This window comes from Sphaerodactylus townsendi, linkage group LG04 (genome assembly GCF_021028975.2).
Source record: "Sphaerodactylus townsendi isolate TG3544 linkage group LG04, MPM_Stown_v2.3, whole genome shotgun sequence".
NCBI classification, from domain to species: domain Eukaryota; kingdom Metazoa; phylum Chordata; class Lepidosauria; order Squamata; family Sphaerodactylidae; genus Sphaerodactylus; species Sphaerodactylus townsendi.
In genome coordinates, this window is record NC_059428.1 from 18,939,109 (window position 1) to 18,963,046 (window position 23,938).

Consider the following 23,938-nt stretch of genomic DNA (forward strand, 5'->3'; position numbering starts at 1 on the left):
CTCCAAAGCTTGTCGTCGCTGTTGAGAACTCCTCATCCTTTTTTAAGTCCTCCCAGCAGCAGCCCCTCCCTTTGGCTCTCCTCTGAGTTGTTTGGGCTTTCAAGTGCTCTCAAGCCTCGGGGCTCTCCCTGTGGAACCTGACCCCGGCTGGGCCTTCCCGGCTGCAGCCCCGTTTCCTTGGCAACGGGAGAAGCCTGCAGGCCGCTCCTGCAACCGCCGTCCCCTTTGCAAGGGGCGAAAAGGGTGGGGATGGGGCCAGGCGGCTGCCGTGGCGGGAGCGGAGGAGGTTGCTAGCTGGGGCGGCTATAGGCACTTTCCCCGCTGCGGTGAGCAGCAACCCAGTCAGGGAAAGAAGAGCCACGAGGCCCCTGCAGGTAACTCTCCTCCCCTCGCTCTCTTTCTTTCGCTCAGCCGTGCTTGTTTCCCGGGTTCGTGGCTTCGTGGCCCTGTGAAGTCTCAGCCGTGTAGGAGCTGGCTGTGATTCCTCAGCAGCAGCGAGGGGCTGTAGGGGGAAAAAACTTCGTGTATGCTCAGAGGCACTCTTCCTTGCGCTTCGTGCCTGTTTCAGAGGCACTCCATTGTGGCAATGAGCATTTTTGTTTGTTTTACTGAGAAAAGGTTTTGGGGTTAAAATGTTGCCTAGTGGACCAGGATCACCCCCCTCTCTCCTTTTAGCCCCAGTATTCTTTATTCTTTAAATGTGTAATAAGAGCTTTTGCAGAAAAAACATTAAAAAGTTTCGGGGCAGTGTGCATGTGTTGTGATATAAACTTTCCATCACCAAAGCACACCGTGACATATACAGAAATCTCCATGGGCAAGACTCTCGTGTCTTTACTAAACTCTAGTCTGGTTCCTTATTAATCTTTGTATTAATCTTTTATTTAGGAGTAAGGCATACTGAATGCAGTAAGATGGACTTTGGGGCAAATGTTCCTAAAATTATATTGCAAGTCTCTCTTTGATATCGAAGAGATCAAAAAAGTGCAGAGAAGGGCAACGAGGATTATTGAAGGATTGGAGCACCTTCTTTATTAGGACAGGCTGCAGTGTTTGGGACTCTTTAGTTTGGAGAGGAGACGGCTGAGGGGGGATATGATTGAAGTCTATAAAATTATGCATGGGGTAGAAAATGTTGACAGAGAGACATTTTTCTCTCTTTCTCACAATACTAGAACCAGGGGGCATTCATTGAAAATGCTGGGGGGAAGAATTAGGACAAATAAAAGGAAACACTTCTTCATGCAAGTGTGATTGGTGTTTGGAATATGCTGCCACAGGAGGTGGTGATGGCCACTAACCTGCATAGCTTTAAAAAGGGCTTGGACAGATTTATGGAGGAGAAGTCGATCTCTGGCTACCAAACTTGATCCTCCTTGATCTCAGATTGCAAATGCCTTAGCAGACCAGGTGCTCAGGAGCAGCAGCAGCAGCAGTAGGCCATTGCTTTCACATCCTGCATGTGAGCTCCCAAAGGCACCTGGTGGGCCACTGCGAGTAGCAGAGTGCTGGACTAGATGGACTCTGGTCTGATCCAGCAGGCTAGTTCTTATGTTCTTATGTTCTTATGACTCATTATATAATATAATGCGTAACATTAGTGTAGCAAATAGAAGTGGGGACATCTTTACAAAAAAGAAGATGCTAAGGTAGTCTCAGTACTAGAGTATCCCCTTTGCAAGCAGAATTCCCCACGTTCAATTCCCATTATTTCTAATTAGAAGATCCAAATAATGGATGATGTGAAAAGCACAAATGGAAATGAGATCCAATTCAAGAATCTTGTAAGAGATGCTCTGCTGAGTTCGGTGGTCCATGTAGTCCAGCATTGTATAAAATATCTGGTCGGAGTTTTTGAGACAAACTCTGAATACTGACTGGTAACAGATTGGCAGTGGGAGATGAATACTGCCTTGAGCAATAAACAAGATAAAAATCTAGATTCTGAACCTGCAGGTAACTCTTATCCTAATATAATCTCACCTTTGTTTCTAAAGATTACTTTGAACAGGGAACAGTGAGAGGACAGGAAACAATATCATGGCCAATATTGTGATTTGTTCGTCCCAGGCAGCAAAGAATGCTGCCACGTTCCATTTTCTTACTGCTCCTTTTCTCATACATCCCAGACCCAGAAGCAGCAAAAATATATGCAAGGAGACAAGCACAAGATCAATCTATTTCCTAGGCCCAAAAAAGAAGTGACGCTTAATAAAATAGGATAGCTGCTAACTCTGGTTTCTTTCTACAATCGCACACACAAACACACAAATTGGAACACTGCTGAACTGCCCTGGCTCATAGTACCAAAAGGGTGTTTAAATACATAAGACTAATTCATTTGTGTGTTAAGTGATCTTGAATATTTTGCTCTGTATAATTTGTTTCCTATCTGTTCTGCCAGATGAAGCCACAGTAACTGGAAAGCTTATGTATATGTACTGTGCTCTAAGGTATAATGATACATTCAGCCTTTCCTGCTTTGTTTTATTATCTGTTTAGTCTGTGTCAAAGAAACAGTGTTCAGCAGTAGTTTATGTCTGCTGTTTTCCAGTATGAAAAGTTATGACTTCTAAAGAATTCTGAGAATTGCAATTTGGTGAGGTTGCCGAGAGCTACGTTAAAACCAAAAGAAATCTTTTGGCACTCTGAATACCAACATATGCATTGTGGAAAAAGTTTTCCATCAGAATCATGTGTGTCCTCAGCACACACTCATTGACAATTGAAGGGGAACATTGATGATGTGAGAAAGCCTCTGCTGTATTTTGCCTTCTGCGAAAGTAGTAAATTAAAAAAGCTTTCCCCTCCCCACTCTTGTTTAAATAGACTGAATAAGTCCTGAAATGGAGAAGGAATTAGAGGGTCTACAGGAACACATTATGGCTAGGTAGGTACTCTTATCTGCCATCTTTTATGTGTGTGTGTGTGTGTGTGTGTATTTTCAAAACAATTCAGCACATTTTGTATCTTAAACCTTTTGACCTTCATTGCTGCATATGTGAACGCCAAGCTTATGCGACTCGGGGCAATTTTCCACAGAGGGGACTGCTCTGTTCTCCAGTCAGGAGATTTGGAGGTCCAGAAGGGTCTTAAGGGAGCCAGCGTGGTGTAGTAGTTAAGAGCAGGTCCGCTCTAATCTGGAGAACTGGGTTTGATTCCCTACCCCACTCTGCCACTTGAGCTGTGGAGGCTTATCTGGGGAACCCAATTAACTTGTGCACTCCAACACATGCCAGGTGGGGGACCTTGGGCTAGTCCAGAGGTCTGCAATCTGCTGCTCTCCAGATGTTCATAAACTACAAATCCCATCAGCCCCTGCCAGCATGGCCAATTGGGTTCAGTCATTATAAGATTCCCGGCAGTGGAAAGTGGCCCAGAAGGCTGAATCAAATTAAATATGCATACTTCTGTAGATTAAATCGAAACCGGTTTCTCACCATCTGCACTCTTATTAACCTCAGTGGAATGGCATAGGTCAATGATGGTCAACCTTTTCGAGACCGAGTGCCCAAATTGCAACCTGAAACCCACTTATTTATCGCAAAATGCCAATGTGGTGATTTAACCTGAATAACCCCTTAGAGCAGGGGCCAGCCTGCTGTAGCCTCCAACAAGTCTCACATGCACCACTCTGCACCTCTCTAGCATCTCTGCCCCCCCCCCCCCCCCCCCCCCGGAGCAGCAGCCACCTGGAGCACAAGCACCAGGCCCACCAGCCGAGTCCTCCCTGCTCGCTGAGGTGCACGCCCGCCAAGTCCAGCGGCCCAGGCCAGCCTCGATGTGTGTGTGTGTGTGTGTGGAGGGGCAATTCCCCCCTCCCATGATGAACTCTGTACACGCATGCCCACAGAGAGGGCTCTGAGTGCCATCTCTGGCACTCGTGCCATAGGTTCGCCACCACTGACATAGGTGGAGCTTCTGTCTTTGGGGAAAGTTTAATAGGGGGGTGAATGAGAAGAGAGTGTGAAATAGTCACGTGTGTGTATCTTAAGCAGAGCTTTAGACGAAGTGGGAGCCTAATGGAACAGTCCCAGAAGACCAGAAGGAATGAATATCAAGACACTGTTTGGAAGTGGTGGTGGACAATGCAGATCTCTGTCAACATTAGGGGAACTGCTGGGATCCAATGAAGTCTACATCGTCCATCCCTGGAGAATTCCTGTTTAGCTAATTCTGTGGGGGAAATGGAAAAATGGATCCCGACTCTTTGTGGGGAGGGGTTGCTGAGACTAAATCCCATTCCACCTTTCCCAAGTTGAGTAACCTTTGAGTGCTCTTAATACAGTGGTGGCGAACCTTTGGCAGTCCAGATGTTATGGACTACAATTCCCATCAGCCCCAATTGGCCATGCTGGCAGGGGCTGATGGGAATTGTAGTCCATAACATCTGGACTGCCAAAGGTTCGCCACCACGGCCTTAATATAATGGTTCTGGCACTGCTTCCTTAGGACATATTTGCACCAGCAGGGAATGGGACAAGATACCAGCTTGGAAAAGTTGCTGTAAGAGCCATAATCCAGTCTTGGGAAGTCCCGGCATCAATTTCTGAGCCTGCCTTCTTTGGCTATGTCACTGAACAGTATATTTATATTATAGTTCAGGATCTGTTTGATGGATTTTTAAAAACTGTCTCATTCACAGTTGCAATGCCATGCTCGTTTAAGGCTCCAACAAGATTAAAAGATATTGCGGGGGGAGAGACACTGTTTCAAAGGGATAAGTGAAACCTATTAATGACAGTCATGATGCTTGACAATGATGAGCTAACGATTGGGTTTATTAGTCAGACCAAGAAGCAATAAGGGAGAGTAGCTGCTCTGAATGAAGAGGGCATCCTTAATTGACCCGCACGTCTTGCGGAAATTACATTACATCAAGCAAAGCACAGGCTTCGTTTGTTTAATTTCTTTGGCACGAGTAACCTTCTTAATTAGAAACTGCGACCATCTGGAATTTGCGCAGTAAAGCGCCCCCCCCCCCCCATCAGAACAATTTTGTGAAAATTTTCTTTAAAAACTGCTTAAAATGAATGCAGACATCTTAATGCAGAGTAAAATGAGTGGGAGATCTACAAGGAATTCTTGGGGATGGGAAACCTTATTCCCTTCCCCCCTTGTCATGGAAGGCTCAACAATCCACCTTTATATGGGTTTTGATTCAACATACACTCAGAGACAAAAAATCCTTTTTGTAATTTGTTGAGTCCTGTTTATATCAGATATCTAGAATAGGCTAGCATAACAAAATTCCCAAAAAGCTAGCATGCTTAAAATTCATTTAAAAAAGCACTTAAGAATGCTTACTATCCATGGCCCCTTCCGCACATGCAGAATAATGCACTTTTAATGTACTTTCAATCCACTTTGCAGCTGGATTTTACTGTGCAGACTAGCAAAATCCACTTGCAAACAATTGTGAAAGTGGATTGGAAGTGCATTATTCCGCATGTGCGGAAGGGGCCCATCACAGGCAAGCTTAATAATATATTACACATTGCCCTACGGAACCACAGTCACTCTATTTACATATCAACTCTTTTCTTTCGTCTGTCTAAAAAAGGCAAATTTTCCTTTTTATAAAACTACTAATCAGTAATTTCCCTTCCACCAATCAGGAGTGAAATTAAATTAAAAGGAGCCGTTGATAACATCATTATACCCCATGAATACGCCGGTCAACACTCTTTAAAACTTCACCAATTAACGATTTCACACAGCTGGTGATGACCTTCAGCCAATCGTTAGGGGCTAGCTGGAAAAGAGCCAAAACTGATTAACACTTTAAAAACATAGACAAGACTTACAGAGAAAATTGACATAGTTACAGTTAAATCAATACAAGTTCTTTCTCCACACACTCCCCCCCCCCAAAAAAATTCAGCTTTTCTTCCTCCCCGTGTCTGCCACCAGCTTCAGCTTCTCCCCCAATCGCAGCCACTGGCTCGTGCGTCTTTCCCCCTCCTCAGCCTTCAGCTCCTTTTTCTTACTGGCCATCACTGTGGCCTCATACTGGTCCCCAAGCTGGTTTTCATGCAGCCGGACCTCTGGCGGCTTGTTTTTCCAGACACCCCTGTATGCATGTGGATAGTTTGTTACTCGCAAAATGTTAGTAACAGGTTCCCATGGTGGTGGGATTCAAACTGTGGCGTAGCGCCAATGGGGCGGGGCGGGGCAGGGCACGACGGGGGCGGGGGCGGACATTCTGGGGACGGGGCATTCCTGGGTGGGGCTGTGGCAAGGACGCAGCCACTGCACCGGTCCTTGGGCGGGAAACGAATGCACGCAGGCGCAGGCTGCCACGCACGCCGGTGCACCTACTGCTAGACTGCTTCAAGTTCTGCGCGCTACTGCTGAGAGGAGGGGCGTACCTAAGGCAAAAATCACGTGCCAACATCACCAATTAGTAACCCCCTCTCGGCACACGCTAATAATTAGTAACCTACTCTTGGGAACCTGTGAGAACCTGTTGGATCCCACCTCTGGTTACTCCCCCCAAATTTTGTTCCCCAGAAGGTAAGATTCCCCCCCCCCAAACCCAGGGGTTCCCCCGGGTCTCCAGGTATTTTCTCAGTCTAGCAGAGAGACCAACCCTTCACGGTCAGATATGGTGATGCATTGGTGATAAAGGTGACCCTTGGTCATGCCTGAGGATTTTCACCACATTGTTTTTGCGTAGAGATAAATCTCTTACTCACAGTTTGTTTTGTTCTGTTTTGTCAAATTTGTAATTTTATCAATTATTTTTGCTGCGTAAAACGGTCCTGCTGTTATTGACTTAGTTATAAAACTGAGTTATAAGGATGGGTCTCCATAACTTTCTTGGATCTGTCTGCTAGAATCCTTTGTTCCATTATGCCAATAAAGGCTTGATTGACTGATTGATTGAATCCTTTGTGCCTCCATGTATCAAACTGCATGAGGCTGTATGTATCTATATCCTTGTAGGAAGACTAGATGAAGCTGAGAAACTTCAGCTAAGGGGGGGAAAAACAGTCTTTCCATTTATTTATTTTTAATGTAGATCAACTCATTTAAGAAACAAGTGTTGTGAACTGAATATTTTCTGTGTGCTATAGTTTTTTTTTAAAAAAAGAAACCCTTAAATAACCTTATCTTTTTAGATCTGTCCCGTGTGACACCGAGCTTCAAGAACTAATGCATCAGATTGACATAATGGTAAACAACAGGAAACGAGAATGGGAAAAGAAGATGGAGGCTTTAGAAGTCAGGATGACCATCAAGGATCAAGAACTGGCAAATACCCAAAGCAGGCTAGATCAGAAAGGTCAAGAGGTACCACAGACTATATCATGTGAATGCGTCTTCCAGTTACAGGAGCTGCTGAACTGGTTATTTTTTTGTAAATATACTCGTCTAGGTATAGCTGATCAAAGTACGAAAGCAGGGCACAATCCCACACCCAGGGCAAGGTGTTGAGCAGCTTGTTATGTGATTGGCCCGAGGCCTAGCCACTTTACCTTCAGTTGTATAGCAGGCAAAATCAGCCATATTGCAGGCAAAGAGGACAAAACGGCAGAATTGTCTTCAGTCCAGCAGAACAAACGCACTCACAGTAGTTGGGCCGCACAAGCATGTTTTTATATTGTTTTAATTGTGAGCTGCCTTGAGCAGGACTCTGAAGAGGTTGCAGAGAAATATTCTCAGTAAAAATTCCAATGAAGAGCTCTTTGGCACAGAATAGAGAACTGAATGTAGCCCCCAGCTTTTCTGTCTGGTCTATTTCTTCTCCTTCTCTTGTGCTCAAAACCAATTAGTGGGATTTCAATTTCAGTGCTTTGTGGAACAGTCCATGCTGCTGGATTGGATTAAGGAAGTGCATGCGAAGCACCCGTTTGTGTGTGCAGTTCCCCATGTCGCTACAGATGTGGAAGACTGCTTGTAAGCAGTCAATGGAAAATAAGAGAAGCAGCATCTAGTTCAGGCGTCCCCAAACTTTTTCAGCCTGCAGGCACATTTGGAATGCTGACAGAGCCAATCAAAACTTTCCTCACTAGTCTAAAGCCTTGCTGGGCATAAGCTGCTCCAGGCCCCGCCCACTTCCTGAAAATGCTTGATGGGCACCCGGAAAAGTGTGCCTGGGTGCCCTGGCGCTCATGAACTATATGTTGGGGACCCCCGATCTAGTCAATGGGTGGGGAGGGTAACATATGAGTTGCAAACATTCCCCACCACCATTTGTAATGGTTCTAATGTACAGAGCAAGGAGTTTCTTGCATCCTTACATGATGGAATTTGGAACAGGGCTCACTTGCATGCGTTGGGTGTGTTGAATAGAGTTCTGCAAGTGCTGTAGACATTGCTATGGGTCAAGACCACCACCATACTTTGTGTCCTGAAACTTGTAAGCAATCCTTACAGTTGGTGGAATACGAGCATCATAATGCTGCTCTTCCTGCTTAGTTATTTAAACCCTGTTTTTCACCCCAATGGAGCCCCAAAGCTGCTTACTATTATTGTTTAGTGGTGATGTCTTGTCTTAAACATCCGTTGTGACTGTTCAGTAATTCCAGTCGTGGCTGTTCCCTGTACAGGTTGGGCTGTTGAAACAGAAGCTGGACAGTTTACACAAGACTGAATATGAGATGGTTCAGAATTACAACATAGAGCTCCAGGGCCTGAAAGCTCAGGTAAGGGGGAAAATTGGTTCCTTCTTTTACTCAGCTTGCAATATTTAAAGGTTAGTTTGTTACCGCTGCTGCTCGGGTAACAATAAGTGATTTCAGCTCAGCAACTTAATGAGGCGCAGGAAGCTGATGGTCTTCAAAGCAAAAGGATTTTATTCGGAGATGGTGGTCACAGCTCGGGCAGGAGAATCGCGCTCTTGCAACCCAGTGCAAGAACTTTTATTCCCAAACTTCCAAGGGGCAAAGGGGCAGGTAAAAGGGGAGGTGAGGGGGCAAGTCCCTCACCAAACACCAATAAGAAAACAGCAATACAAAAGCAAGATACAATTACAGCTTCTGAATGGGATTACAAAATCCCGCTGTCAAACGTCTTCTCGCGGGATCTCGCAATGCTGCTGAAGGGAGAGCAGATAACAGTCCTTTCAGGAAATCCAGGTGGGCTCGCTACTGTACCCAGCTATCTTCTTTAGCAGATGGCTGTTTCTTTCAGTAATGCCCTGAGGCTCCCGCTCCTCATCTTTACAACAAAGAAAAGTTCAAACTGTCCAATGGTGGTCCCTGCACGTCTTCCAACGGCTGGGGACCTCTGGGTGCTGCCAACAGATTTGATTTGCAAGTCCAAAGGGGGTCTTTTGTCTTTGCTAAGGAGTCGGCTGGGTGTTGGTCTAAGCTGCATTCCAGAGCCAACTTCCTTGTCCCTTAATATCAGCCTCTACAGGCTACTGCTTTTGCTAACAGACACAAATTTCAAAAATAACATTTCTAAACTTAAACATTAGGGAAACCTTAAGGGATAAACACATATACTTATAGGCAAGACTCTCCTAAATTAACAATAACAAAACCTTAAACTAACTGGAGAACCTAGTCAAACTAAAATCCTAAACAGCGGGCCCATCATAATTTCAACTGAAAGGGGGCTTAATACATCTTAAAAGGGCATAAGCAAGAGGGGAACCATATAGCATTGGCACAATCATACATATACGTTCTCTGTGAGCCTTATGGAGGCTTCTGAACCACACAAGTCTCTGCGTCCTAGCATGGAGCTAGTGTAGTCATATAACTTGATTCAGGAAAATAGTCTGTTTATTTTCCTGGGCAGTAACAGGTTCAGCAGATTTTGGATTGTTTTGTAACTAACTTCATGATTGGCTGTTGTGGTTTTTCCAGGCTGTGTTGTTGTGGTCTGGTCAGGGCTGGAGTGAAGGGGAACTGTGCTTGGGGTATACGTGCATCCTGCGCCCCTACCACACTCCCACCCGCCCCAGAATGCACCCGCCTCCGCACCAGCGTGTGCCCGGGGCAAGAAGCCCGCCCCCTGGGCGCTACACATCTGGGTCTGGTAGTTTTTGTTCCTAACTTTACATCAGCATCTATGACTAGCAGAGGCATATCTGGGGAAAATCTGAGTTTTCCTCCCCACTCCCCCTGAATGTGCAACCACCCTCCCCCGCCACAGGCCGGGGACTTTTGACCCCATATGTCCTCTTGGGCGGTACACCTCTGATTGCTGGCATATTTAGAGGCAAGTCACTGTAAGATGTGTTTCTCTCCGGGCCACAGTGTGGAAGGATTGTGTGGTGGGGTATATGTTTGTCCACCTCACAGGTCAGGGAGGGGGTGAGGCAAACGAACTCCACTTGTACATACGCAAATGCACATCACCTTCCCTCCACCTGAGAGGAGGACAAAACAGATACCCAACCCCACAGTTATTCCGCACTGTGCCACGGAGAAAAAACACATCTTACTGTGACATGCCTCTGATGATGCCTGCCATTGACGCAGGCAAAATGTTAGGAGAAAAAGCTACCACACCACGACCAGATAGCCGAGAAAACACACAACGGCCAGTTGATTCCAGCCATGAAAACCTTTGACAATGCATTAACTTTATGGTTATTTCTACATTGCAATGCTCTAAAGTCTGAGGGCTAGGGTTAGCATCAGATCATCCCCATGGATCAAAATGGAAGCCCATTTGTCTCTATATGTTGAGTGCAGGCAAGGTTCTGCTTTGCCGTCTTCATATCTGGTAAGAAATTTTGTTCATTCCAGCATCTGGCAACTTCATCTAGTCCCTAGGGAGCAGCAGTGGCGTAGTGGTTAAGAGCAGGTGCACTCTGATCTGGAGGAACCGGGTTTGATTCCCAGCTCTGCCACCTGAGCTGTGGAGGCTTATCTGGGGAATTCAGATTAGCCTGTACACTCCCACACACGCCAGCTGGGTGACCTTGGGCTAGTCACAGCTTCTCGGAGCTCTCTCAGCCCCACCCACCTCACAGGGTGTTTGTTGTGAGGGGGGAAGGGCAAGGAGATCTCCTACAGGAGAGCCTCCTACAGGAGAGAAAGGGGGGATAAAAATCCAACTCTTCTTCTTCTTCTTTTCAGTTTGTACACGAGCTGCTTGCCTTCATATTGCTCAAATCCTGGCAGCTGTTTCATGTAGACGTTTTCCTTTATTTCTTCATGTAGAAACGGAGTCTATATGCTCCACTTCCATCTTTCTTGCTGTTGTAATGCTTACAAGCAGTCCCACTGAAGTGTTTCTCGCGACTGTTGCAAAGGTTTCGTCGCAGTTCTCTCCACGTTTTTGAGAGTTGCCTCTAGCAAGTAGCCTTGCTTTGTCTCTTTCTACTTCCCTCTTGGCCCCTTCCGCACACGCAGAATGATGCACTTCCAATCCACTTCCAATGCATTTTGCAGCTGTGCAGAATAGCAAAATCCATTTGCAAACAGTTGTGAAAGTGGATCGAAAGCGCACTATTCTGTGTGTGCAGAAGGGGCCCTTGTATCACATGCTGGGTCTAATCAGTGTGCTTGATAAAGAAGCTTACCCATCATAGTACCAACTCCCCTGGAATTGAGCTATGTGAAGCAGCAAGAACTGCCTGCAAATAATGTATACCATGTAGTGTTGAGTAAGCTTCTTTACATTAGCGCGCTGACTGCACCAGACATTAGTTTAGTAGTAGGTTTGCTATGTAGAAAGACTGCATCAGCAACTAACCAAGGCCCGAATGCTACGAAGAGACTTGTGAAGTACCTAAAGGGCACTGCTCATTATAAAATCACTAGCCAATGAAACCCCTAAGCTGGTGGCATATGCCGATTAAGGCTGGAGAGGAGAGATTTTCACTTCAACTACCTGCTTCTCTCAGTCCAGTCAAGGCTGTTACGAGCAGGCAAACAATAAGCCTGTTGATCATCCACTTTGAAGAGGCGTTAAGACTGTCAACACAAGATGGCACTAAGCAAATGCAAAACCGGGTAGCCAAACATTGGCAAGAAATCTCTGCACAAAACAGCTATCAAGTCAATTTGCGCTCAACTGCGCAGTTAATTAACACTACCAGTTAGACGAAAGCTCAGCCGTGTTCGTCTTTAACCGTTCCGTTGTAAAAGCGAGTGCTTTGTCACAGAGATTGGGTAATTAGAATGCTTCAACCTCGCTGCCTTTGTCAGTTATGACTTTGGTACAAAATTTGCTAAGGAAGAAATCAGATGTCCCCAGTATTTGTTTCTTTTCTTATTTTTTTTTTAGTGTGCCAAGCTGACACAAAGCTACAAAAAGCTACAACTGCACCAATTAAAACAAAATAAAACTCATGGAAAGGGACAAGGAACAGAAAGCCAAGAAACTCCACTTCAACTGAGCAGTTTAAATCAGAAATTAGAGGTAAGCATAAGGAAAGTATCTCCCTCCCCTCCTATGTATTCCAAAAAATGCCTTTTGCCATCTCACCAGCATAAGGGGCATCTACACCAATAGAGACAGCAAATATGCCAGCGAGTAAGCACCACACAGCTTTGTGGCATTCAGACTTGGAAGGGTCCACCACTACAAAGCGATGCCAGCATAGGAGAGCACGCCAGAACGGAAGGGGCAGGCCAGGGGTGTTCCAGGGTCGAGATGACTTTATTCAGCTTCCTTATGAGGAGAGGCTGCAGCGTTTGGGACTCTTTAGTTTGGAGAGGAGACGGCTGAGGGGGGATATGATTGAAGTCTATAAAATTATGCATGGGGTAGAAAATGTTGACAGAGAGACATTTTTCTCTCTTTCTCACAATACTAGAACCAGGGGGCATTCATTGAAAATGCTGGGGGGAAGAATTAGGACTAATAAAAGGAAACACTTCTTCACTCAACGTGTGATTGGTGTTTGGAATATGCTGCCACAGGAGGTGGTGATGGCCACTCACCTGGATAGCTTTAAAAAGGGCTTGGACAGATTTATGGAGGAGAAGTCGATCTATGGCTACTAATCTTGATCCTCCTTGATCTCAGATTGCAAATGCCTTAGCAGACCAGGTGCTTGGGAGCAGCAGCAGAAGCAGGCCATTGCTTTCACTTCCTGCATGTGAGCTCCCAAAGGCACCTGGTGGGCCACTGCAAGTAGCAGAGTGCTGGACTAGATGGACTCTGGTCTGATCCAGCAGGCTAGTTCTTATGTTCTTATGCACCAGGGTTTCAGCCTGGGAACACGCCCCTCCCCAGCCACAGATTTATGCCACCAGAAAGTGTGGCATAAGTCCATTTTTCCAATGGAGCTATTTGGGCGGCAAGACGTTTCTGAGTTTTACCTCCTTCTCACGCCGCCCAAAACCCCTTTGGTGGCCCCAGCCGCCGTGAAGCCCCCCCCCCCCCGCTTCTGGATTGGGCTGTCTGTTAGTCAGTTACTTACTTCATTTATATTCCATTTCTCCCCAGTAGGACCTAAAGTGTCTTACCAACATTCGTTTTATCCTCACAATATTCCCAAGACGTAGGTTAGGCAAAGAGTATGTGACTGGCCCAAGATCACTTAGCAAGGTTCCATGGAATGTCATTTCGGTGAGGGAGCAAGCTTGTTTTCTGCTGCTCCAGAGACTAGAACCAGGAGAAATGGGTTCAAGGTGAAGGAAAAGGGATTCCAGCTAAACATCAGGAAAAACTTCCTGACAATAAGGGCTGTTCGACAGTGGAATGCATTCCATTTAAACACCTTCTTTGGAGGTTTTTAAAGAGAGTCCGGATGGCTATCTGTCAGGAGTGTTTTGATTGTGTGTTGCTGCATTACAGGGGGTTGGACTTAATGGCCTTTGGGGTCTCTTCCAACTCTATGATTTCTATGGCAGAGTGGGAATTAGAACCGAGTCTCCCAGATCCTACTCCGACACGCTAAGCAATATACGGCCTCTGGGGGACCCATAATTCGGGCAGTAGAGCAATAGGTTCCTTTACTGATTGTCCTGGACACGTGACATTCAGGTTAGGAACATACAATTCCATTTAGCTGACTAATAGTTGATCAACATTCTCCATGAATTTTAAAAGTCCAATTAAGATGATTCTGCTTGCAGCCTGAAGATCTTCTTGCTCTCTAAGGTGCTACTGAACTCTAATTGAACCGTTCTGCTGCAGACCAACACAGCCACCCACTGAAATAATGCTCACGTTGATTATATACTTACATTTGGCTCCCAGTGGTATCCATTGCATGTGGATCTGTGCTAATAATCTGTCTGCCGCATTATGGTTGTTGCATTACAACACAGGTGTCAAACTCGTGGCCCTCCAGATGTTCATGAACTACAATTCCCATCAGCCCCTGCCAGTATAGTCAATGCTCATGTTGGGAGGGACTGATGGGAATTGTAGTTCATGAACAGCTGGAGGGCCGCAAGTTTGACACCCCTGCATTACAATATAAGGCGGACTTTTGCCAATCTAACCTCAGTTTGACATAATCTATAACTAATGTCAAATGAGCCTGGGGAGTGGGGGGAGCACAATTACTTGATAAAAACCAAGGGATCCTGAATTTAGCAATTCAGAGTTGGAGTCGCTGAGTCTATACTCTATATGTATTGACAAGATTAGCAAAAGGTAGATGTTGTATACTCTGTGTGACCTGCATATCAAAAGACAGTTGATATGCAATTTACGACCCTTGTAGCAAAGCGCTTTGTGAATTGTGTGTTTTTCTTTCCTGTCCTTCGAACAAAGTTTCCTGGGTAAAGCTGGCGAGCTGTGTATTGTCGAAGGCTTTCACGGCTGGAATCACTAGGGTCTCGTGGGTTGTCCACGTTGTATGGCCGTGTTCCAGTAGCATTTTCTCCTGATGTATCGCTGCATCTGTGGCTGGCATCTTCCGAGGATCCTTTGAAGATGCCAGCCGCAGATGCAGGCGAAACCTCAGGGGGAAATGCTACTGGAACACGGCCATACAACCTAGAAAACCTACAGTACCCTGGCCAGCTTTATGACAAGTGAAGTCTCTGCGTGAGATTCACTTTAATTTTTTCACTCCTTCAAGGCACTTCTGTCAATTTGGCGGAACATTCCTGACTCCTCCCTCCTGCGGTGGCCCATAGATCTCCACGAAATGGGGGACAGCATGAGGGGGCAGGTTCAGGGTCTGCAGGCACGAAAGGGGATTGGTGGAAAATATCCCTCCACTTCTGTTGGGATAATTTAGCCAGGATTCAGTCCTCTGTCTATTTTCTGTAAAAAGCGAATCTGCGACAGCACAGTACCTTTGAATGCAAGCAAATTAGCTTTTCTTCTAACGTTCTTAGCCAAAGTGATTCTTAAGGCTGTTATCCTCAGTAACAAATGCTGCAGCAGCTGGGTACTCCCAGACTATCTACCAACCCACCCTCTGTCCAACCATCTATCCTCCCATCCCTCACCCAACCACCCACCCACCCACCCACCCACCCATCCACCCACCCACCCATCCACCCATCCACCCATCCATCCATCCATCCATCCATCCATCCATCCATCCATCCATCCATCCATCCATCCATCCATCCATCCATCCATCCATCCATCCATCCATCCATCCATCCATCCATCCATCCATCCATCCATCCATCCATCCATCCATCCATCCATTCATTCATTCATTCATTCATTCATTCACTGGATTCCATCCACTACGAACTGATATAAATCTGCCTTTAAAGGCATCTAACCAGTTTCCTATAACCTGGCATTCCCAGGCCCCAAAGACATAAGAAATTTCTGCTCAAGTCAGATAGGGGCTCTACCAACCTATTCATATTTCCTGCAGCCAGGTGACAGCTGTGGTAACTTATTTCCACAGGAACTGCCAGGCCCTCTTTGGAACAAGACTCCAGCACAGGGGAAGGAACTTCAGCCTGTCCCATGCACCATTTTCCCAACCCAAAATAGTCCCAAGAGGGCTTTTTTTTTTTGCCCGATTACGGGCTGCACATGCTTCAGTTCCCTGGAGCTCAATGACCGAGGAAGCCCAGCCCAAGTAGTATAGAAGCTTCTCAGGTAATTTGGGCCCCAGCCTTCTTCCATCAGGGTTACTGGTCCAGTACACTCCTGCTTAGCAGCTTCAGCATCCAGAGTCTCCAGACTACCGACTGGGCCCATGAGGCAGATCTGAAATTTTAGCCTGTACATAGGCTAAAATGTCTTTAAAAGGGGCTTGGACAGATTTATGGAGGAGAAGTCGATTTATGGCTACCAATCTTGATCCTCTTTGATCTGAGATTGCAAATGCCTTAACAGACCAGGTGCTCGGGAGCAACAGCCGCAGAAGGCCATTGCTTTCACATCCTGCATGTGAGCTCCCAAAGGCACCTGGTGGGCCACTGCGAGTAGCAGAGAGCTGGACAAGATGGACTCTGGTCTGATCCAGCTGGCTTGTTCTTATGTTCTTATGTTCTTACATGGGGAGGATTGACTATTGACTTCCTGGAGAGGCAGGGTGGTGTAGTGTTTAAGAGCAGGTGCACTCTAATCTAGAGAACCAGGTTTGATTCCCTGCTCTGCCACTTGAGTTGTGGAGGCTTATCTGGTGAACCAGATTAGCTTGTGCACTCCAGCACATGCCAGCTGGGTGACCTCGGGCTAGTCACAGTTCTTTGGAGCTCTCTCAGCCCCACTCCCCTCACAGGGTGTTTGTTTTTGGGGTGGGGGGAGAAGGGAAAGGAGAATGTAAGCCTATTTGAGTCTTCTTACAGGAGAGAAAGGGGGGATATAAATCCAAACTACTACCACTCTTCTTCCACCTCCTCCTCCTCCTCCTCCTCCTCCTCTCCTTCTTCTTCTTCTTCTTCTTCTTCTTCTTCTTCTTCTTCTTCTTCTTCTTCTTCTTCTTCTTCTTCTTCTTCTTCTTCTTCTTCTTCTTCTTCTTCTTCTTCGCAGCAGTTTTAATCTCCCCTGTGAGATCCACACCATGAAACTGAGCCAGGGGGTCTGCATCCTATTACAGTTGTTCAGGGCTGACTTGAGAGACAGTGTGCTGTAGCAGTTAGTGTCAGACTAGGATCTGCAAGACCCAGGTTTGAATCTCAATTCTGCCACGGAAGCTCACTGGGAGGCCTTGGGCCAGTCACGCACACTCAGCCTAACCTACCTCACAAGGTTGTTGTGAGGGTAAAATGGAGGCGAGGAGAACGACATAAGCTGCTTTGGGTCCCCATTGGGAAGAAGGGTGGGGTATAAATGATGTCAATCAAATGAATAAAAATTGAGACGTGGGACATTTGAAAAAGTGTCTCCCTGGGCAGGGTCCCTTTTGACCCATTTTCTCTTCAAAGGGTTGTTGGGAGAGGGATCCTAGTTCCGTGTTTTGCATCCAGCACTTTTAATGTGCAGCTTGAACGCTAAGCATAATTAATGCTGCAAAGTGCTTCTCCATTGAGCGAGGGAACATCTGGGTTCTTGCTAATCTACCAATCAGGGAGGCAGGGATTTGAATAAATTTCCCAGGGTCCCTCCTTGTCTGCCCGGCTCCTCCTCTGGTCAGTTTTGTTTCCTGCCTTAGGGAGTGCAGTCGCAGTGGCTGTTACTGCCACTGGTGTTTATTATTTTTGTCATTGATCATTGATTTGGAGACAGAGGCAACTAACAAGAAAAAAGCCTCGGAGGCGGCTTCCCTCGCTCTGCCTTAGCAATTCCTCCTTTGCGGGCAAGCAGCGATTGGGGAAAAAAAGGCGCGATGCCGCGACGGAAGGATACGGTGCTCTCCTCAGAGGAGGAGAGCGATGGCACCGTCTACAGCCGCCGAACGCCAAACAAAAACTCCGGGGAGGAGGACAGCAGCCCTGAGAGGGTCCCCTCCTCGACGGAGAAGGCGCGCCAGACGAGCGGGGAAAAAAGCGCCGTTTCGCGCCAGACGAAAGAGGCGCGCAAAATGGCCGCCGCCAGACGCGACGGCGAAGGAACCGCTCCAAAAAGCCCGCAGTGCCTCGGTATCCCAGGCCAGGGCTCAGAGATTGCCGCAGCAGCGCCAGAGAGTCAATCACTGACGGTGGCAGAGCTGCAAGAAGGGGGTAAGCTTTCCCTGAAAGACCTTAAGACTGAAATTTTCTCATACGTTAAAGGGGCTTTTCAGCAGGAGAAGGCTTCTATGAGGGAGGAGATGATAGCTCTTTACAGAGAGCAGGTTTACCAGCCTTCCAGTCCCCCTAACAGTTCCAGGGCTTCCCCTACTCGCCAAACCATTAGGGAAAAGAAAAGAGCTAACCCCACCTGGCAAACCAAAGCAGCCCTTAAAAAACCCAGGCTGAGTCCAGCCCTTGGGGCAGGTGATTCCTCTGACGCAGACTCACTAAGCAGAGAGGAGGGGGAAGTCTTATCGGACATAGAGGACCTGGAAGAGATCCAGGTCACAGAACAATCCTCCCGCCTTTTTAAGATCGAGGACTATCAGTACCTGTTGTCAAAAGCAGTCTCCGCATTGCATTTAGGAGAAGCAAAGAGCGGGGAAGGAAAATCCAAAAGAAAGTCTACTTCCTTGCACAAGGGAGATGGAAAGTATTTCCCCTCTGATGCACATTCAAAGAAAGTTTTCCCCTTTCCTGAATATTTCGAAACCCAGGTCACTAATGAATGGGACAAACCAGCTGCAAATAGACGGTGCCCAAATTTCCTTCGTAAACTCTATGCATTGCCAGCGTATGCTAATGATATTTTACAGGTACCGATTATAGATGGCCCAGTAGCGGCATTGCAGTCCACAGGTGCCGTCTCTAAAGACGGTAGGGGACAAATTAAGGATCTGCAAGACAGGCGTGCAGATCAGCTATGCCGTAGATCTCACGAGGCCATGGCAATGGTTATTAGAGCTTCCGCCACGGCATCCATTGTTTGCAGAGCTTCTATTGCTTGGGCAAAGAAGGTGTTAGAATTGTTACCTGAGACCGAGACTAGATCTATTGAAGGAGTTAACAGAATGTTAAGGTCGGTGTGCTTTGCCTCAGACGCGACATTAGACTCAGTGACCTTTGCAGCCAGAGCGATGGCATCATCGGTAGCGGCAAGGAGACTTCTGTGGTTAAGAGCATGGCAAACAGATTGGAAGTCTAAGGCCCTAGTGTCAGAATGTGCATTCCAGGGACATAAACTATTTGGAGATGAACTCAATGAATTCTTGGTGGATCCAAAGGAAAAGCCAAAACAGCTGCCTAAGTCCTTTCGTAGATTTGATAAAAAGGCCAATCCCAGCTCCAATTTTCGTCCCTATCAGGGACAAACCTTTCAACAGAATTTTAACCAGAACAAAAGAGACTTTAGACGACCGTATTGGAGCCAGGGCCGCCCTCAATTTAAGAAAGGATTCACAAACAGGAGACAACAGGGAACCGACCGTTCCTTCCCAGATACACGCAACAATAAGGCCTGACGCCAGCAGCGAGGCGGTGGGGGGCAGACTTCTACGATATCATCAAATTTGGAGGTTATCCAAAGTGGATGCCTGGTCCCTCGAGATTGTGTGCTCAGGCTATGTAATAGAGTTTGCATCCCTGCCACCCAGTCGATTCCTGTTGTCCCCCCTTTCCCAAAACCCGGACAAAAGATCAAGGAAGTTACAGGCAGTCGATCATTTATTAAAAATCGAAGCAGTGGAACCGGTTCCGAGGGAACAGAGAGGAAAAGGCGTGTATTCAATATTATGCACGGTTCCCAAGAAAAACGGGGAATGGCGACCCATTCTAGATTTAAAATACGTAAATCAGTTTGTAAAACTAAAGCATTTCAGAATGGAGAACCTAAGGTCCATCGTGGACTCCTTACAACCAGAGGAATTCCTCACCTCAATAGATCTTTCAGAGGCCTATTTGCATATCCCCATCTTCGAGGGGCATCGCAGGTTCCTAAGGTTCGGGATAGGAAAAGATCATTTTCAATTCAAAGCTCTCCCCTTCGGGCTGTGCACAGCCCCCCGTGTGTTCTCCAAGGTCCTGGTCAATCTGGTAGTGCTGTTAAGGGAAAAGGGAATCAGATTGCATCCTTACCTAGACGACATCATCATAAGGTCGGACTCTTATCAGCAGGCCATATTGGACAGTCAACTTACCATCCAGACCTTGGAGGAGCACGGCTTCCTCGTCAATCGGAAAAAGAGCTCCCTCAAACCTTCCCAACGATTAGAACATCTCGGTTTCCTAATAGACACTGTGTCTTGCAAAATTCTAGTCCCACCAGACAAACAAAAAACCTTGAGAGACAAGATTCGGCAAGTGGTGTCCAGAGACAGATGTCCAATCCTTACCCTGGTCAGTCTGATGGGGTTATTGGTGGCGTACTCCGAAGCCATACAATGGGGAAGGTTCAGAGCCAGGCCGCTACAGAGATTCATCCGGCCATTCCAGGATCTAATCACCAACAGATCCAACAGACAGGTGACAGTGCCCAGGACTGTAAAGGCCAGCCTGCTATGGTGGACCAAGAAACGCAACCTCAGTCAGGGCAGAATTTTTTGGATCAGCTCGACCAAACAGATATTCTCCGATGCAAGTTTGAGCGGTTGGGGTGCAATGTTGGAGAGTGCTCCCATCCAAGGGGTATGGTCCAAGCTAGAATCCCAACTCCATATCAACGTGTTGGAGCTAAGAGCAATTCGATTGGCACTGCAACATTTCCAAAACCAATTACAAGGTGCTCACATTCTAATACGGACGGACAATGTTGCCGCCAAGACATATCTAAACAGACAGGGCGGTTCCAAATCCAAGATGCTTCAGAGGGAAGCAGTCCTCCTTTTTTTCGGTGGATCGGAAACACATCGCACTATCCATTCGCGGAACACATAAAGGGATCACACAACATACAAGCGGACTGGTTGAGCAGACAATACATTCATCCGGGAGAGTGGCAACTGAAGAAGGAAATGTTCGTGATGATATCCCAAACTTTAGGACATCCGGTGATGGACTTGTTTGCATCCAATCTCAACAATCAGTTGCCCAGGTTCATGTCCCGGTTCAGCCACCCAAGGGCGGAAGCGACGGATGCATTGTCGCCCACCTGGCGAGAGGAATTCTCTACGCTTTTCCTCCTTTTCCGCTATTACCCCGCTTACTGAGAAAAATCAGGGAAGAGAGAGCAGAGATAATCTTAGTGGCCCCTGGTGGCCAAGGAGACCATGGTTTGCCAACATTTTAAGGATGTCAGTACGCAAACCATTCCGTTTACCTCTTCTACAGGACCTGCTTCAACGAGGCCCCATAGTACACCCAGAACCAGAGCTGCCCTGAGCTTAACCACTGGAGGTTGAGCGGAAATTATTAGAGGGTCTAGGCTACAGTCATGCGGTCATGGATACCATCCTAGCATCCAGAAAGACCTCTACCAAGCGAATCTACAACACTTCTTGGAAGGCGTTCGTAAGATGGTGCTGGAGGAAAAGAGTGTCACCTACTACCCCTGCTGTCAAAGACATCCTCGGTTTTTTGCAAGAGGGCTTGGAGTCAGGGCTCAGAGCCAACACCCTTAGACGACAAGTAGCAGCCTTAGCATCTGTCGTCCCCAATTTAGATGCCTACCCCACCTCTGCCCATCCACACATAGTCAGATTTTTGAGGGGAGCAACATTAAAAGGAAGTCCAGTACAACACCATTTCCCTACATGGAGATTACATACCGTTTTGCAGGCCCTTACGGCCCCTCCATTCGAACCCATCATGGACATTTCTCTAAAACACCTGAGGTTGAAAATAGTTTTTCTGGTGGCCATCACATCGGCCAGAAGGGTTTCGGAGCTAGCTGCTCTGTCAGTCAAACCTACCTTATGTATTTTTCACAAGGATAAGGTGGTCCTACGACCCGATCCCACATTCATTCCCAAGGTCAATTCAAGTTTCCACAGAAGTCAGGAAATCTTTTTACCTACCTTCTGCCCTACGCCAAAACATCCCAAAGAGGTATATTGGCACAAATTGGACGTTAGGCGATCACTCAAGGCCTTCCTTATTAGAACCCAGGACTTCAGACGGTCTGAGTCCTTATTTATATCAATTGCCAACCATAACAAAGGCCAAAAATTGTCCTCACAAGCCATCAGCAAATGCCTTAGAGACTGTATAGGTGAGGCTTACAAAACACAAAAGTTGCCAGTCCCTGTAGGGATCACTGCGCATTCGGTTCGTAGTGCTTCAACTAACGCTGCCTTTAATAACAACGTCTCTGTCATGGAGATCTGTAGGGCAGCGACATGGTCTTCTCTTTCCACCTTTGTAAGACATTATAGACTGAACATATTCAGCGCAGCAGATGCAGACTATGGTCGCAGAGTACTACAGCATATAATCGGAGAGGATTTTGATCCCACCCTGTAAATCACTGTGACACTGCTATGGGAGGTCACCCAGATGTTCCCTCGCTCAATGGAGAAACGACATTGGTCTTACCTGTGAAGGGTAATTCTCCATTGAGCGATCGGGAACATCTGCCCACCCAAGAAATGCTAGACATTCATCCTCTCCTGAGTTATCGCTTACAGACTACGTTGATTTCCCAGTTTTTTACCTACTTGGCGGTCACTCCGTTTTTGATCGTCCGTTTCTCTTCCTTCGTTGGATCGTTCATAGTTATGACTGTAATGTTATGTACCTGTCAGCTGGTTACAATTAACTGTTTTTTCTTATCTCTGGAGTGGAGTTTTTTTACTTTCTCCTGAAGGAGAACATGCTGGTTACAAGTCGACACGTCAGAAACTACTGATGGGAGAAACCTAAACTGACCAGAGGAGGAGCCGGGCAGACAAGGAGGGACCCTGGGAAATTTATTCAAATCCCTGCCTCCCTGATTGGTAGATTAGCAAGAACCCAGATGTTCCCGATCGCTCAATGGAGAATTACCCTTCACAGGTAAGACCAATGTCGTTTTGCACCTGGCAAGTACTGTATACATTATTGCTAACAATATCTCGTACGTGAATGTAAACTGCTCCTACGGTTTCCTTGAGTATTTAGAACGAACAGTCTACTTGCAACAACATATTTTTTCAGTTTCTCAGGTTGGCATTGTGCTATTTGCTCTTGCTTCCCTACTCTAGAATTACCTCTTACAAACGTGCGTTGTTAAGGAACAAAAAAAGAAAGTTTTCCACTTGAAATTGTTACGACCCCCTTTTCTTTTGCAGAACGTACGACGGGAAGGGTATCTGTCACGCGACTGATTTCTTTTCTGTGTCGCCTCGTTTTAGGAATTTAAAGCTAAATCAAAAGAATGGGACAAACAAGAAACCCTGTATCAGAACCGTCTGGTTTCTTTAGATGCTCAGCGGAAGTCGTTGTCTGAGAAATGCACTCTGTTTCAGGTACTGTTCTCTTCCGTTTTCAAAAAGTAATTAGAGCTGAAGAATCATGAGATCTGGGTTTTCCATTTTGTCAGGCCCACGACCTCATTCCACGCTGGACTCTGAATTTTTGCAATTCAGAAATCTTTATCGAAATGAACACGTGCACCTGCCGGCTTTGGAAAGCCAGTTCTGACCCTTTGCACACCTGACCCTTGCTTTATTCCTTCCAGAGCTCACACCCCCTCCTTCCGCATTCCCATAGAAAGCAGGAACGGGAAAGTGAAAGAACACAAAAGTCCATCCCCGAGTCGTGGCAGAGATAGGAGGTCATCTGCCTGCCCCCCTTCCGAGGAAGGGGCCAGAGATGCTTCTAATTAACTCCAGTTGCCGCCATGAGAGAAGGCAGTGATGAAGGGAGGGGGAACTGCGCCCGGGGGCATGAGCTGCCCGCACCCCTGCCCCGCCCCCAACACCAGTGGTGGGATTAAGAACATAAGAACTAGCCTGCTGGATCAGACCAGAGTCCATCTGGTCCAGCACTCTGCTACTCGCAGTGGCCTACCAGATGCCTTTGGGAGCTCACACACAGGATGTGAAAGCAATGGCCTTCTGCTGCTGCTGCTGTTCCTGAGCACCTGGTCTGCTAAGGCATTTGCAGTCTCAGATCAAGGAGGATCAAGATTGGGAGCCATAGATCGACTTCTCCTCCATAAATATGTCCAAGCCCCTTTTAAA

The 23,938-nt window shown here is 46.8% G+C and overlaps 1 protein-coding gene across 4 annotated transcripts in view; it reads left to right on the forward strand.

Moving 5' to 3' along the window:
* The first annotated feature begins 252 nt into the window (after positions 1–252).
* Positions 253–23,938, forward strand: part of DEUP1 (deuterosome assembly protein 1) — a 73,885-nt gene continuing 50,199 nt past the window's right edge. For all 4 annotated transcript variants that reach the window (XM_048495658.1, XM_048495659.1, XM_048495660.1 and 1 more), the window contains exons 1-6: positions 253–374; positions 2,830–2,890; positions 7,125–7,296; positions 8,556–8,651; positions 12,196–12,330; positions 23,108–23,221. In XM_048495658.1, the coding sequence (XP_048351615.1) occupies positions 2,847–2,890; positions 7,125–7,296; positions 8,556–8,651; positions 12,196–12,330; positions 23,108–23,221 (561 nt within the window). In that variant the 5' untranslated portion in view covers positions 253–374; positions 2,830–2,846. The remainder of the gene's footprint in view (positions 375–2,829; positions 2,891–7,124; positions 7,297–8,555; positions 8,652–12,195; positions 12,331–23,107; positions 23,222–23,938) is intronic.